The sequence below is a fragment of the Anoplophora glabripennis genome, unplaced genomic scaffold (genome assembly GCF_000390285.2).
Source record: "Anoplophora glabripennis isolate ALB-LARVAE unplaced genomic scaffold, Agla_2.0 scaffold23, whole genome shotgun sequence".
Classification (NCBI taxonomy): Eukaryota; Metazoa; Arthropoda; class Insecta; order Coleoptera; family Cerambycidae; genus Anoplophora; species Anoplophora glabripennis.
Genome location: NW_019416624.1, coordinates 1346807 through 1363348, shown reverse-complemented (window position 1 = coordinate 1363348; position 16542 = coordinate 1346807). Strand labels below are relative to the sequence as shown.

The 16542-nt window shown below is 35.1% G+C and overlaps 1 protein-coding gene across 1 annotated transcript in view; it reads left to right on the top strand.

Annotated features, from left to right (window-relative positions):
* LOC108904542 (ankyrin repeat and sterile alpha motif domain-containing protein 1B) overlaps positions 1-9422 on the top strand; it is an 86674-nt gene extending 77252 nt beyond the window's left edge. Inside the window, exons 15-19 of the mRNA XM_023455103.1 lie at positions 1043-1423; positions 3748-3993; positions 4043-4195; positions 4247-4378; positions 8817-9422. Of these exons, the coding sequence (XP_023310871.1) occupies positions 1043-1423; positions 3748-3993; positions 4043-4195; positions 4247-4378; positions 8817-9125 (1221 nt within the window). The 3' untranslated portion in view covers positions 9126-9422. The remainder of the gene's footprint in view (positions 1-1042; positions 1424-3747; positions 3994-4042; positions 4196-4246; positions 4379-8816) is intronic.
* The last annotated feature ends 7120 nt before the right edge of the window (positions 9423-16542 follow it).

Genomic DNA, 16542 nt, shown 5'->3' with positions numbered 1-16542 from the left:
ATGCAAAAATATTATAAAAAAAGACCTTTAATTTTGAACTCTTGCATTTTTCACATATAGTTTTTGAGTTATTTCGAAAAAAAAGGAATTTTTTTTTTAAATTAAAATTTTTTTTTTCATTATTTCAAACTTTTTTTAAAATTTAGGCATTCTAAACCGATCAAACTTGTAGAGCCTGTTATTAGTACCTAAATTAGTACCTAAATAAAGTCAACTGTACATGGATTGCGCCGCTTAGTTTCTATTTTTATGGTTCAGCCATAGATTTTATTGTTGATTTTTTCTTCGAAAAAATTAGATGACCGTTTTATTTTCATCATAACTCCGCGAGTCTTTGAGCTACGAAATTTTTTCAAAAAGCATTGTAAAGGTCTTTACAAGCACTTTAAAACAAGTTATATTCTTAGAGAGTGATAACTCGGTTATTATTACATCTACGGTATTTATGAAAAATGGTGGAAAAACATTCACTTTTTATGGAAAATTAACATTTTCAATCGCAAATAACTCGAAAAATATTAATTCTTGGAAAAAACGTTATAGAGCATTTTTTGTGAATGTCACCCTCGAGTAGGGGTGGCATTCGCCCTCAGGGTGAAAGCACACATCGGCACTATGTAACTTTTGTTTCTTGAGTAATTTTCTACTTACTGTTAAAATTTCACGTCAATCGGTGCATGTGTCAAGAATTCGGCCCTAAAAACCGTCATAATCTGATCGCGATATATTTGCTTGTAAATACACATCAAGAATCTTAATTTTCGTAATTTTTTCTAGATGTTCTTCTTTGGATGTGTCAAAATCTGTTATGTAGATTCTGCTTCTAGCCTCTCTGCATATGCCTCTTATTGTTCAATATCGAATGTTGATTACTTCATTTTTGGTTTTGCAGTAGCCATCCATTTCTCTTAAGCCGTCACAAATGGATAGTGTAATTCTTAAACGCTTAAACTCTATTACCTGTGTTAATTACGTACAATGAACTCTAATAGTAATTCCTATTTGTGTACGATAACGTAGCCATATAACCGTTAATTTCTAGAACGGAGTGATAGAAGAAAACGACTTGAAGGACATGGGCATCGCTAGCGAGTTGGAACGTCAAATAATCTTAGATGCAATAAAGCAACTGCCACTGAAAATTAACGATCAACTACCTAATGTTTGCAACAACAATAATGAACAAAACACGGTTAAATTGTGGTTAAAAAAGATCAATCTCGATCAATACTATGATACTTTCGCTAAACATTTGTATCATGATATGGAACGGGTAAAAAGGATTTGGGACGTTGAACTGTCTGCTGTATTAGATATAGAAAAAATAGGGCATCGGAAAAGGATATTAGCGAGCGTTAGTAGCGGCGAGCATATTGTAGCCGGACCAAAACTGGAAGAAATCAGTATAGAAGCTAACTTACTGGTAAGTTAATATTGGCTGTCCGTACATCAGCAGATTATTTAAAGAATTTTATCATTGCTCGAATAAGCCCGCAACAAATTATAGTGTCTGAACGAGCTATACTTGAAGGTCAAGTCCGTCGGATTAGTTGGTGAATCTCTTCAGGGGGTTCAGATCCGATATTTATCCACTAGTTAATAGGTATACTTGTATGATGGCAAGAAAAAGATCTTGCTCCTTCACGAGTCGAATATTTTACCTACCAAGTTACATATTCGGTAGGTAAAATACACTACTAACATATGTGTCAAAATGACAGACGTGGTCGGCGACGTATCAGATTCTCCAAATGTTACTTGGTCTGTGGGCACCTAATAAGAAATATTGCTACAATATCCAGGTTCCAATTCTAAATCATTTTTATACACCTTCCCTTTTAGACCACATAGTATCACAAGCAATTGCATCAAGTTAAGAAGAAAACGCATTTTGCGGTCGCGGTCCCGTTGCATCGCGGACCGTGTTAGTCTCGATCGCGCGCGGTGGAATTCCTTCCCATGTTTTATAATGTATGCATTCACACTAGACGTTCCCGAGCTCGTCTCGCTCGCATCGCGTTCTCTTCCGATCTTTTCCAAAGAATCTCTGGAGACCGCGATACGATCGAGACGAGCTTCCTCTTCCATAGAACTCATTTTCTTACTCACTACTAAAATAATACCGCAACTATTTAAAGGAGAGCGCGAGCAGAATTGTGTGCAATTGCCAAACGTGACTAAACGGTTCTATAGAACCGCGATCAGCTCAGCCCAGAACGGACGGCGATGTTCTCTGCTTTATAGTTACTCTTATTTCTTCTACATCTAACCGTCATTTAAGCTTGTCTAAAAGTTCAAAGGAACTGCCTTAACTTGATAACACAAGCAAGCAGACAAAATTGGTATGTCTCCATATGAATCTTGATCCCAAGAAACCGAATCTTCCGTGGGAAATGCTCTATCACCCGCCATATTTTTTAATTGCCAATAATCACCACTTAATCCCAAAAAGCATTCAAAACTCTGCTTTCGGTAGGTTTCTATTTGGGCATATACTTGAAGACAAATCAACGCATCTTATTCGTGGCTCATTGCATATTTTGGTTATCCATTCTTTGCAATCCCTCAGGACTTCAAAAATACTAAAAACCCATTCTTATAATCTAAAAATCCCGCCTCTACCTCAACCCTTGGAACCCTTTCTGTAAGGAACCACAGAAAACTACTACCAGCACCTAAAAACCGGTTAAAATTCTACATTTCGCTGATTCAAGTCACAAACTCAAACTACGAATTAAAAACGCGAAGACAGCCAGATCCACGTACTCAACAGGCAAGTTACTGACGCGAGCTTTCATTTGGTCATGTACCGAATGCGCTAGGCATGGTCTAGACATATGTACGAAAACAAAATCAGTTCAGTAACCTTGCAGTTTTTAATGGATGGCAGAAACCCCCTGCTCCCCAAAAGCCCTAAAATATGGTACAACTTTTCATTCAGTTGGCATCTCTTTAGATGCGGCCATAAAAAAGAGTCCTGTTAGGAATCATGATATGTCTCAAATCTTAGAAGGTAGTTCTTAATGAGTCAAGAAAATTTACTCTGGCTGATGTAAACCAATAAATCGATTTTTAGTTTATCGTTTTCCTTTTGTGTACTGCCTTTAGTCTTCTAATATGAAGGAAAAAAATATGAAGATAATTGCTCTGTATTGGTTGTTGTTCGAAGACAAACGAAATGGATACAAAAGGAAAAGGATTAACTATAAACTACTCTACTGCCTTTGCCTGATGCTCCGACAGCCTTTGCGTGTGTATAAGAAAATCTATTTCCACAAATTATTCGAAACTGCCTTCAGAGATTTCAGGTAGACTATGATGACAGATGGGACTCCTTTGCAGAAAACAACCGCATCTATAGTGAAATCCACTAAGTGTAAACTAGTAGACTTTGGAGTTTCCGAGAGTAGGGAGTTTCTAGTATCCAATAAGCACTGTATAGTTACAAAACGGATTCTGGAAGTCCAGGATATATCTACGGTATTGGGTGAGTGGATCGTACTCTCTATCCGATGGAATCAGCCCTTTAGATTCTCCAAATTTGATCCGACAAGATAAAATCCATTAAGAAGTCTGCTAGTGTACGGTTAGAAATTATATTTATTTTAACATGGATAACAAAGAATATCCTAAACAATGGAAAATAAAAAACATGCCGTAAACTAATCATTAAAAACTCTAGATATTTGCGGGTTGAACGTAATATCATTTCATATCATTAGTGTGCTCAACTAACAATTTTTTTAGAAAAGTAACCAACCGACAGGAGAGATGCCATCTCCCTCTACTCATTCAATTAATAGTAACACAGGAACGATTAGGCACAGACATAAAAAATCCAGACCTGCGCCTCCCCCACCTATAAAGAAAAACGTGGAACCAGAAAAGAAATCGCCAGCAGAAATATTTGTGGGAGGCAGCAACTCTATAAAGTCTCAATGGAGGCACCAGCCTATACTCCTAATAACCAGCTGCGTCAAATACTCAGCGAATGTAGGTAGTATCGTTGCAACTGTCCTGCATTCTATATATTGAATTTTAGTATCTGGGTTCGACAATGATAAAGGAGTTTAAAGGTACGGACTCCACCAAAAAGTCCATTCAGAAAGTCATGAAGTCTAAAGACCGTCCTGGAGAAGAGATTTGTTTGTCGATATCTTACAGGGGTGTGAAGTTTATTAATCCTATTGTTCAGGTACCGCAAATTTATTTTGTTGTTATTTGTTGACAGAAGTGAAAATTTCAGAAAATAATCTGCGAACACGAAATCAAGAACATGAACTGCGTTTGCCAGGACAATGAGAACCAGTGTTTCTTCGCGTATATCACGAAGGATGGTGATTCGTTCTATTGCCATGTCTTTCAGGCGGTTTCTCCGGTAAGTTTTTTTTAACATTGTTTTTTAGTGTTCCTGTACGAAAAAACATAGATTTATTGTATACGGGCTATAACTTTGAATGGGGTTCATATTTATATGGAAGCTACCTTTGACTTTTAGAAACACATATCGTAAATGTGGTTTCATAAATGAAAATCGATTATTTTTTTTTAATTTTCATATTCTTCCGCTGGACAGGCTAGTGTAACCTCTAACAACCTTGTGCGCTAGCACAGCTGTCAAATCTCAAGTTTGATTCATAAATTTTTCACACACCAATATTAGTTAATATTTAATGAATCACGAAAAAGGTGTTCACTTTTTAAAAGCACTCGCAAGTAGCACGTTGCAATGCTAATCCATGCAGTCGATTTAAAATGGTAACAAACATCCCGGTTCGATGCTGTCTAGTGATATCCTGTACAAGAGTTTAAAAAACGAATTATAACTGGACTATTTGTTTCATGTAAAAAATATGATTTCAGTTTGAATTCTGGGAAAAATATACTGTTACCCCTAAAAAAACTGACCCCCATTTACAGTTACATCCTGCATTATGCAGAAACTTGGTACGGGTTTAAGGATAACAAAATAGTTAAAGAATTATGCTTCACACTTAATAATTATTATTAGAAATTTGGAAGCTATTACACATATTCCTAAAAATTCCTAAATCACATTCATATTTTCCTATAAAATATTAGAATAGAATTAATTTTACATAGATGTGCTTTTTTCTAGTTCTATGATTCTGGTGAATTTGTCTATCTTTAATTTTTAATTCTCACCCTTCTGAATCATCTCTTGTGCTCGATCGATGTGCAACAAATTAGTCTCGCTTAACAGTATAATTTTAGACAGTTTTTAATTAGGTTTTCCACAATTGTGGATAACTGATAATGACACCGGCCAACAAAAAAAAAGTTATGTGATTTCCTGTGTATTTTTGTCTCCTGAGCACAAATCCATAGTCTGTTTTGCTCCATCACCCTTCAGTTTTCCGTACATCGCTGAATACCTTCAGAAAACCGCTAAAAATCTTCAATTAAATGGAGAAATTTAGGAAGTGATGAGATCTTGACATGCGAGACATGTTTTTCGACATAATTTTCCATGCTGAATCCGATTCCGATGTCAGAATTACTCCATAACCGTCTAGTCTTAAAAAATCGCTGAAGATCTTCAGACAAAAGGCGAATTTTGAAAAGTGACGAAATCTTGACATGCGGCATATGGTTTCCCGTGTATTTTTGTATCCTGAACACGAATCCATAGTCTGTTTTGCTGCGTCACCCTTCAGTTTTCCGTAAATCGCTGAATACCTTCTAGACAAGGCGAAATCGGCGTCTTGGTATGAAAAAATTAGTGGATTAGTTTTTTTTGCATAATCACCTTCGTGAGATGTCCCTGAATGAGGATCAAAATGTTACCGACCGGTAACCTGGTCACAATTTTTTTATACTATTTTTTTTAAAACAAATTGTAAAAATAACTTGTTTTGCTCCGCAAAAAGTTTATTTAGGTATTTTGGGGTATTCTAAACAAAATAGTTCCTATGCGCTATGCTCCTAAAATCAACGGTTTCTGAGTTATAAACAATTTAATATACGAAAAAATGCAAAAACGGCCATTTTCAAGACTCTAAAACAATAACAAAAAATCAAGTTTTTGATGTTACTAAAGTTTAAAAGTAATCTTTAAACATCCCTTGACAAAGTATCGAGGAGTTATTTAGTGTAATTACATTGCAATGCGTATTATTTTACCTATTAACAATATACATTTTGACTTGCGCGCTTATGTTTTCCCGTGTATTTTTGTCTCCTGAACACGAATCCATAGTCTATTTTGCTCCATCACCCTTCGGTTTTCCGTAAATCGCTGATTACCTTCAGAAAATCGCTAAAAATCTTCAGCAAAATGGAGAAATTTAGGAAGTGACAAGATCTTAACACGTAACACATGTTATTTGACGTAATTTTATCTCCTGGATCCGAATCCGTTGTCAGAATTACTCCATAACCGTCTAGTCTTCAAAAAATCGCAGAAGATCTTCAGAAAAAAGGCGAATTTTGAGAAGTGACGAGATCTTGATATGCGGCATATGGTTTCCCGTGTATTTTTGCCTCTTGAACACGAATCCATAGTCTATTTTGCTCCATCACCCTTCGGTTTTCCGTAAATCGCTGAATACCTTCAGAAAATCGCTAAAAATCTTCGGTAAAATGGAGAAATTTNTATATTTTAAAACAATAAATATACTTTTATACTTTAGAACAATAAATATATTTAAAAAAATTATCAGGCTTATCCTTTCTTTTTCCAACCGAACTTTTTAGATTGAGTTTCGTCCCATGATTTTCCATTAATTTATATTCATCCTTCTTAGAAGATTAACGCCCTTCCCCAAAATAATTAGAAATAGTCATCGGACGCATTTGGCAGGGTCAGATTCTGAATCAGCGTCGGCAAAAACCCCCGAGATCCATTTTTCCAGTCATTTCGGGAACTTTAGATTTCATACCCCCCACCGCCCCCTCCACGAGTACAGGGGATATTCTTCACCCTCAGATTCGGAATCGTCACCCGCGAAAACCCCCGAGATACATTTTCCCACAGATTTCGAGAAATTTAGATTTCACCCCCCCCCCCCCCCTCTACAAGCACAGGGGATATTTTTCACCCTAGAAATCGAAATCAGCACCCGTGAAAACCCCCCCGAGATCCATTTTTCCAGTCATTCGGAGAACCTTGCAATCCACATGCCCCCCGCGCCCCCAGGCGGCCGGAAGTCGCCCCCCGGGGGGGTCGGGTGGACTGGATATATGCATATTCGAATTCTGCGCCTCCCAAAACCCCCGAGTACCATTTTTTGCGGTATTCCGTGCACTTTGGCAAGTGTCTCGGATGAAAATGCAAAAAACCGCATTAAAATCGGACCGGACCGCGAAAATCTAGATATTTTTCTCTTTATTGCCTGGTCTATTAATTAGGTTTTCCACAATTGTGGATAACTGATAATGACACCGGCCAACAAAAAAAAGTTATGTGATTTCCTGTGTATTTTTGTCTCCTGAGCACGAATCCATAGTCTGTTTTGCTCCATCACCCTTCAGTTTTCCGTAAATCGCTGAACCGTTAAGAAAATCGCAAAAAATCTTCAGTAAAATGGAGAAATTTAAGAAGTGACGAGATCTTGACATGTGACACATGTTTTTCGACGTAATTTTCTATCCTGAATCCGATTACGGTGTCAGAATTACTCCATAACCGTCTAGTCTTCAAAAAATCGCTGAAGATCTTCAGACAAAAGGCGAATTTTGAGAAGTAACGAGATCTTGACATGCGGCATATGGTTCCCCGAGTATTTTTGTCTCCTGAACACGAATCCATAGTCTATTTTGCTCCATCACCCTTCAGTTTTCCGTAAATCGCTGAATACCTTCAGAAAATCGCTAAAAATCTTCGGTAAAATGGAGAAATTTAGGAAGTGACGAGATCTTAACACGTGACACATGGTTTTCGACGTAATTTTACCTCCTGGATCCGAATCCGTTGTCAGAATTACTCCATTACCCTCTAGTCTTCAAAAAATCGCTGAAGATCTTCAGAAAAAGGGCGAAATTTGAGAAGATCTTGATATGTAGCATATGTTTTCGGACGTATTGTTACCTTCTGAATTCAAATCCAATGTCAGATTTGCTCCATCATCGTCTAGTCTTTAAAAAATCGAAGAAGATCTAAAAAATGGCAAATTTGTAGAAGGAACGAGATTTTCATATATGACTCATGGTTTTCGATGGCCATGATCTCGTCACTTCCTAAATTTCTCCATTTTACTGAAGATTTTTAGCGATTTTCTGAAGGGTGATTGAGCAAAACAGACTATGGATTCGTGCTCAGGAGACAAAAATACACAGGAAATCATATGCGTATGTAAAGTTCATATAACTTTTTTAATTTTTTTTGGCCGGTGTAATTATCAGTGGTATATGGAAAATACCTACGACAATTCAGGCCGTACTAATCTTTGAGTCATTATAATTCTAAAGTGACGACTTTACGGCCTCATTATAGGCAAAGCCGTATTTGGCACAGGTACTTACTTAACTGGATCTGGAATTTGTATTTATTCTGCACTCTATTTTCTATTATATTTATTCATGAAATATGTCTGTTATTATGTATAATTATTATTAAATCTTATTGCAATTTTTCCGAAGGTTATAGCGTCTCCATTTGAAAAGTATTACCATTTAATCCAACCCCTTAAAAATTTTAAAATAAAAATGTTGAATGTTGTTAAGTAATTACTTGTGAAAGTTGCATTTGAGGGGGCTTACCAATACAACCCGTACCTACCAAGTTTCTGGATTTGTAGAGTTCAGTTTTCGCCAGTTTTCGAAACAGGAAATAGAGCCTTTTAATAAATTCGCAGGAGCAGGCCATTGATATCATCCTAACTTTGGGCCAAGCTTTCGAGCTCGCTTACCAAATGGCCCTAAGAGACCAAGTGACAAGTAAGAGCAAAAGTAACCGAGATAGCCACAAGCCTGCGGTCAGCCCCGGCTCCGTGTCGTCGCACAGCCGGGATTTTAAAGACGCCACCACGCGCAATGCCGACGTCAAACTGAATGGTCACCCTCTGAAAATGAAACCTCTGACCTTATCGATCGCGGCGGAACCAGTGGATGTTCCCCATCAGAAAACACCAACAAAAGTGAACTTCGATGATATGCAGGGGTAGTTAGTAATCGTTGTCTACTTCGGTGTGGGGTAGCTTAAGGGACATTTTCAATTTCCGCGTTATTTCCAAACTGATTCCAGACAGTACTAAGTAATGTAATGCAAAATGAAGTGATGTCTAACCATGAGTATTCTCAACATTTACATCAATGTGATATGCGTACGGTATGCAGCAAATGCGATTCCATTGGCGTATCATTTTAGAGAAATTATTAAATATAGTATAACAAGTAGATATGTCGATTTTGGTTCAAATTAGATTATAATTACAAATCTACACGCACCCTAATATAACAACAAATACACAGCCACAAAAAAAAATAAAAAGTCCAAACCCAAGAGAGCCACGTATCATTTCCGAAGGAATTCGATGCACTGAACACGATCGACAAATTTCGGAGAAAAGTGAAATTTTTGGGTGAAACTGGTCCAAATACGGGTCAAACCTTGATTTTTTCCAAAATTTTGTCCAAATATACCATTTTCGTAGTATTTTGAGGTACTGCACACGATGCCATTAGTAAAATTTACCCATGAGCCCGATATTTCTCAGAAAATCTACTGTTTAAGTGAAAACTGGTCCAAATACGGGTCAAAACTAATTTTTACTTAAATTTTGGCCAAATGTATCATTTTCGTAGTATTTTGGCCTGTTTTCACCCAAATAGTAGATTTTCTGATAAATATAAAGGTCATGGGTAAATTTTACTAATGGCATCGTGTTCAGTGCCTTAACACACTGGGCTTGAAGGAGCGATAGGTTGCATGAAAATGACAAAGACAACGGAAAGCGGCATTCGATTCCTTGTTGATTTCCAATGAAAAATCCGTTTGAATTAAAATCCTACCTGATCCTGTTTCGAAAATATGTATATTTTTTACTTTTTATATAGTATATCCAGAGTATTAATACTGAAGTATACACATGTGGCGAAAAAATTACTGTACTAGTACATAATCAATTTTGTGTGCGTGTGTATGCGTGCGAGCGTGCATATGTGCATTTCTGTCCGTGAATATAAGATATTATTTCCACACCATCTATGAGATAAATATCACGGCGCGCTTTTTTTAATGTGGTGTCCCCTGTAGGCCTAGTCCACTGCATGTAGCTGTTCAGTTTCTAAATATTATATCTATTTGCATATGAAAAAATACTCTCATTTATTTGAAATAACTATTTATAAATGGTGTGAAGAAAATGCTTTAAATAATCTAGTCAAAAAAGATGGATCATCAATTGAGTTTATTTTAAATCTTTCCCAATATTTTAAAAATTCTCGGTGAACAGATTCACCGGCCTGCTCTGACCATAGTCCCAGACCATCATTGTTCATGTACAGAAGGCTATCTTTCCAATAATCCAAAAGAACGTGGATTTTTAAAGTTTGAGAAACTCCTGTACTCTCAAAAGCTTTGCGAACTTTTTTCAAATTTTCTTCTATTTCTACAAAAAAAGCTGATATAAACGAAATAGACGAAGATTTGACAACACTTCGCAATGCTTTTGAGAGTACAGGAGTTTCTCAAACTTTAAAAATCCACGTTCTTTTGGATCATTTGAAAGATAGCCTTCTGTACTTGAACAATGATGGTCTGGGACTATGGTCAGAGCAGGCCGGTGAATCTGTTCACCGAGAATTTTTAAAATATTGGGAAAAATTTAAAATAAACTCAATTGATGATCCATCTTTTTTGACTAGATTATTTAAAGCAGTGGTTACATTTTCTTCACACCATTTATAGTTATTTCAAATAAATGAGATAATTGGACTAGGCCTACAGGGGAAACCACTTTAAAAAAAGCGCGCAGTGATATTTATCTCATAGATGGTGTGGAAATAATATCTTATATTCACGGACAGAAATGCACATATGCACGCTCGCACGCATACACAAGCACACAAAATTGATTATGTACTAGTATAGTATTTTTTTCGCCACATGTGCATACTTCAGTATTAATACTAGAGACTATAGACTATATAAAAAGTAAAAAATATACATATTTTCGAAACAGGATCAGGTAGGATTTTAATTGAAACGGATTTTTCATTGGAAATCAGTCAGGAATCGAATGCCACTTTCCGTTTTCTTTGTCATTTTCATGCAACCTATCGCTCCTTCAAGCCCAGTTTGTTAAAATACTACGAAAATGATGCATTTAGACAAAAGTCTAGGAAAGTATCAGTGTTGACCCACATTCGGACCAGTTTTCACACATAGTGGATTTTCGGAGATATCGAGATTATGGATTTTACTAATGGTATCGTTTTTAGCGCCTCAAAATGCTACGTATGTAGGTACTTTTTAATTTATGCTAAAGTCAGCATGGGGCCAACTCTTGGCAAAGATAGACTACTACCACTCGCGAACACCTCTTCTTTTTTTATTATGCTTTTGTTAACTGGACAAATGTCTCCTGGGAAAGGTCTACTTACAAATACTTATAAGTAAGGCGACATAAAATCAATGAAACCCCTAAAACTACTAAAAGTAGAAACATCATTGCAAAACGAGAACACTATAAAACACCCGAAATGGCGGTTATAATCATAAGTAAAATAACTAATTATTATTGTCGCTATGATTATCATTGTCGCTAATGCTACCACTGATGTCACCTAAAGGTGTGGTAAGTGGTTCTATTACAACTTTAATGCTTGTGTCATGGTCCCACATTTGTTGTTCTTATGTCAGCCAGGTTAATTCAATGGAGTTCTGCTCACAGAAATGAAGTGGCAATCGAAAAAATGTAACACCGCCTGCTTTAGTCATTTCATCAACTACATATTACATGTAATTAGCTTTTTCCTTTTGGGCAATTGCTAATAATTGTACTTTTACCATCTTGTCTTTATTTTTAATGTTTTCCGTTCAACCACTCCACGGTTTTTCCTTTTGTTCCATGCCGATGTTGGCAGTCTGGTCGACTATGGTAAGGCGTATTATTATGGCAATCACTGCGTCAAGATTGATATGAGGCAAAATAGATGCAAACCTTTTTTCAGATATCGCACTGTCCATGTCTTCATGGTAATCTCCTGTTTGTCACGATTCAAACACATGTGATACCATTGTCCCAAAAATTCGCATTCACTTTCAATTTGTATACCTACAGGCCAACAAAAAATTTTTTGGTTTTTAGATCAGTCCTATCATTTCTTATAGATTTTGAAGTGCTGTATGTATGAAGAATACTGACTCTATCCTCATTTTAAGCTAGACGACTGATTTCGTATGTATTTTTGGGTGCTGAACACCAATCTGAATCCAAACTTGGCGGGCGGCCCTTTTGAAGACAAAAAAGGGCCATAAGGGCTACGTATTTTTAGGCGCTCATCATAAATCCGACGTCAGAAAAGGACGATCTACGCTTTCAAAGGCAAAAAGGACAGCAACTCAATTTCGTTGAAAAACCTCAAGTGTGTTTTTAAGAATAGCCTACCCTGACTTAACTAGTGCCGACTAAGGTTTGGGGGTGACAGTGGTAAAAACTTGGCAGGACCTTTACGAACGGTTAAAACCCTTCCAAAGGTAGTATTGGGATAACTGCATATTTAATATAAAAGAGAATTTTCTTGCGATTACAAAAAATCTAAACTATGAAAATTTTCTTTGCTCTTCATATTTGGTTTCAGCACATCAAAATCTGATATAAAAACCAAAAAAAAAAACTTTTTTTGTCGGCCTATGTTATTATTAGTCCCGTAAAAAATGCTTCTCGTTCGTCTACTTCTAATATTTATATCTTTGCAAATCTTGGAGACATTTATGTTTTTTTGTTTGTCTATTATGTATTCGTATACATACAGTGTGTCCCGAAATTAATGCAACAAAATTTGTTCATAGATTCTTAAGACAAATTTAGGGGGAACGTCATTTTTATTTTTGCCAAGTGGCCCCCTTTTTGGAGTTCCAAACCCCTCAAATCTAAAGAATAGTCTTCTTTATATCTCAGAACCCTGTTGTACGAGAGTCACTAAATTTGGTACGCAAGGGTTTTATGATATGTGGAATCTTCCCCCCATTTTTATGACTGTGGAAACTAATATATTATTGTACATAATATTTAGCATCTATAGTGATAAATTCAGCTTGCCGAAACAAAAAGTCGCGTCCAACTCTATATTTCCTGGACTATCTAGGCGTAAAACATTTTGGTATCTTTAAACAACAAACAAAATTGAACTCGAATATAACATTTTCACTTATCCCGAGCATAATCGGCATATCAAGATAATGGGTACATATTACAATTAACATTTAACAATATTTTTAATGAAGTACTAATACACTTGTGGTAGGTACTTGTACATTAAATACCATTAACTTTCATTACTAAGAAAGAAATTAAAGTACAGCATCATTTTGCAGTATATTTCTTATGGTAGGTGCTGTCTAGATATTTACCAACCCCTTCCCATTTTTCGAAGCTCTCCAAAGATTCGAGTTTGGTAATCCGGAAAGTACGAAATTGAAAATTTGTCTGAGCTTTACTCTTTCTATGGTGATATTTTAATTCAGGCTGGCCCTGTTTGTAATCTATGTAAACACTGCCGCTGTCTTGGCTAGTTTTCTTTCGTACTCTAATTGAATAAGGGGTGATACGTTTTCATTTGCGGGTTTGTGTTGTTAGGATAGGCAATAGGTAGTTGTTTATTTGGATAGATTTTATTTAGTTAGTTTATGTAATTACGGTACGATATTTCAATGGGAATCATATCTGTTATACGATGTGAACTCACATTCAGTTTAGTGTAAGGTTTCATTTATCAAGTTGCTCAAAGATACTTTTACATATTAGGGAGCAATATTTTCTAAGATTAACCACTTTATTGCAGTTACTCACAACCACAAAGTTTTTGTAATTTCTCTTAATATATAAATCTTCCATTTTGTATAAATATTAACAATTCCTTTATAAGAAGTGTATATATTCATGTTTAGACTCTCATAGAAGCTTTAAAATTGTATTTAGCAGGGTTCTTTTCGGTGTGAAAATCAATGATATATGCAGATAGTCTATAATTTATGCATTTGGAATGCTTCTGTTATTTGGCTTTGAAATTATAATAAAAATCATCTTTAGCTATCCATGTTACAAAATTTGAAATTATATATTAAACGTGTAAGCCAAATATAATGTTAAAATCGTGCATTTTTTGGTCATTATTTATATTTATAGTTAATGAACTTGTTTTATTGTGATTTATGTATTAATGTTCTTTTATATTTTGTTATAAATTTTTTATTCTCTTATAAATAAATTATTCTATTGGAAACGTCTCCTATTTCATTTCAACATCCTTATTACAAAGTAAGAGAAAACAGAACGGTAAGTACAAAAAAGCTACAAAAAAAGTGAAGCAGAAAATTTCTAACCTATATTCGCAAAAGATTAGTGGAAGATGCAACATTATGTTTGCAAAATAGCGTTTCAAAACTTATTTTAAGCAAAAAGTAAATTTTATTCTGTAGTACTGTTTAATTTTTCCAATAGTTAAAAAATAATTTTAAAAATAAAATTTCTGTTACTAATTTATTATTTTCTCATTTCATGAAAGATTTAAGATTCAGGTAAGTTATTTTCATGTAGGTACTAATTTTTGACTTGATGGAATATTTGCACTCTTTCTGTTGAGAAATATAAAATAAAATTCTCACAATTATTTTAATTTGCCTGATTATGTAAATAAATTACGTAGATCCAAATAATTAACAATTAAATGCATCAACTAAATTTTCAAAAAACTCTGTGGCAAAGAAGCTTTGGAATTCTAGCACTTCCAGAATATCGAAAACCAATATTAACAATGTCAGATAGCTTAACTCGTCACTAATTTATAACGACAACTCCTTATGAAATATGATAATAAATCAGTTGCTGATATTATTTCCTTCAGTGCAACTAAAACTCTGAAAAATCCAGATCTGCACAACTATCTGCAGAACTACAAAACCCTGCTACTTCTCTGTGAACTGTGATACTATATGATTCCGAAAACCGTGCAACTTTGAATTGTAATGTAATTGGAAGGTTGTGAATTTTTGTCTTAAATGTTTGACTTACGTTTTACTACTTGACTTTAAAAACTCATTTTATAATATCTAGAATAAGCAAACCAAATGATCTACTATAGTAGGATCATATTCGATGCAAAGTAATAAATCATTGCCTGTCAAGGGATCCAGTGCAGTACGGTTTTAAGAGGTTCAGTAATTGAATAATTTCTTTATGCATCATGGATTAATAATTATATACTTATGAAAGACAAAATAAAAAAAAATCATTTATTATAAATCCAATTGGTTTTTTAAATTTCACATATGTACTACATTGCATCTCTGTACGCGCCACTGTTGTTTACTTGTTTTTTTTTTTTTTTGGAGGTGGTCTCTGATTTACGACCAAGCTCGTCAGGTTAGTTTTTGACGTATAACCGACCACTTCGTACACTCGATGCACCTGGGCGACTACAGGTACTACCAGAACACAGTGCAGTGCGTATGAAGCGGTATTTCAGATTTTACATTCAATTTCATTTTAAATTTGAAATGGTTCATCTTACTTACTCTTCCTAAAAATGACACGATTTTCCTTTGATGAAAGACCGCCAATTTTTTGCTCTACTTTGCATCGAATACGATCCTACTATAAGTGTAGAATTTACCAATCTAAAGTCAACCATTTTTCTTTAAAAAAAAAGTCACATGTATATTTTAATTAGAGAGTTTATTGGAAATAGTTTGGAAACAGATATCTGATAGCTGTAGAACAGTGTTAAATTTATTTTATAATAATTTTGTATGTATTGGATTAGATACAGATAGCACAGAATAAATTAGAGGAGGTCATGTTCACTTTACTTCTATCTTAAATTTTTGAAGAAACGGTGTGGCATCGCCTCAAAATAACCACCTATTTGTATCAGAAGAGATCGAAATTAGAGTGTAGAGATGATGTTATCTAGATTTGAAGCAGTACCGTTCATCTATGCAAGATGGAACTTATAGAAGTATGTTCCTATAATAGGTGGATAAGGGGTGATTCTTTAGATCATTTTGAAGAAACAAGTTGCTATATAAATATGTCCTAAATGGTTTAGTTCTCGATATACACAGTTTTGTAGAATATTATTATAGTTATACCTATACAAATCTCTCAAGAAGGATATTTGGCGCATATTTATAAAACTTGGGCTCAACATACAAATAATTAATTAAACAAAATGTAATAGAAATTCACCAAAACCATTTTAGTCCTAATTGTAATTAAAAAAGTCTGCCGCTTTTCATGTGAAAAACGTGTTATTTTCAAACTACGACTTCCAAAAAAGATCTGTGAATATTTGTGTTATAAATACGTTTTAGGTACAATGTGAATTCTAAAATATTTGGAATTTTGTAAGGAGTAC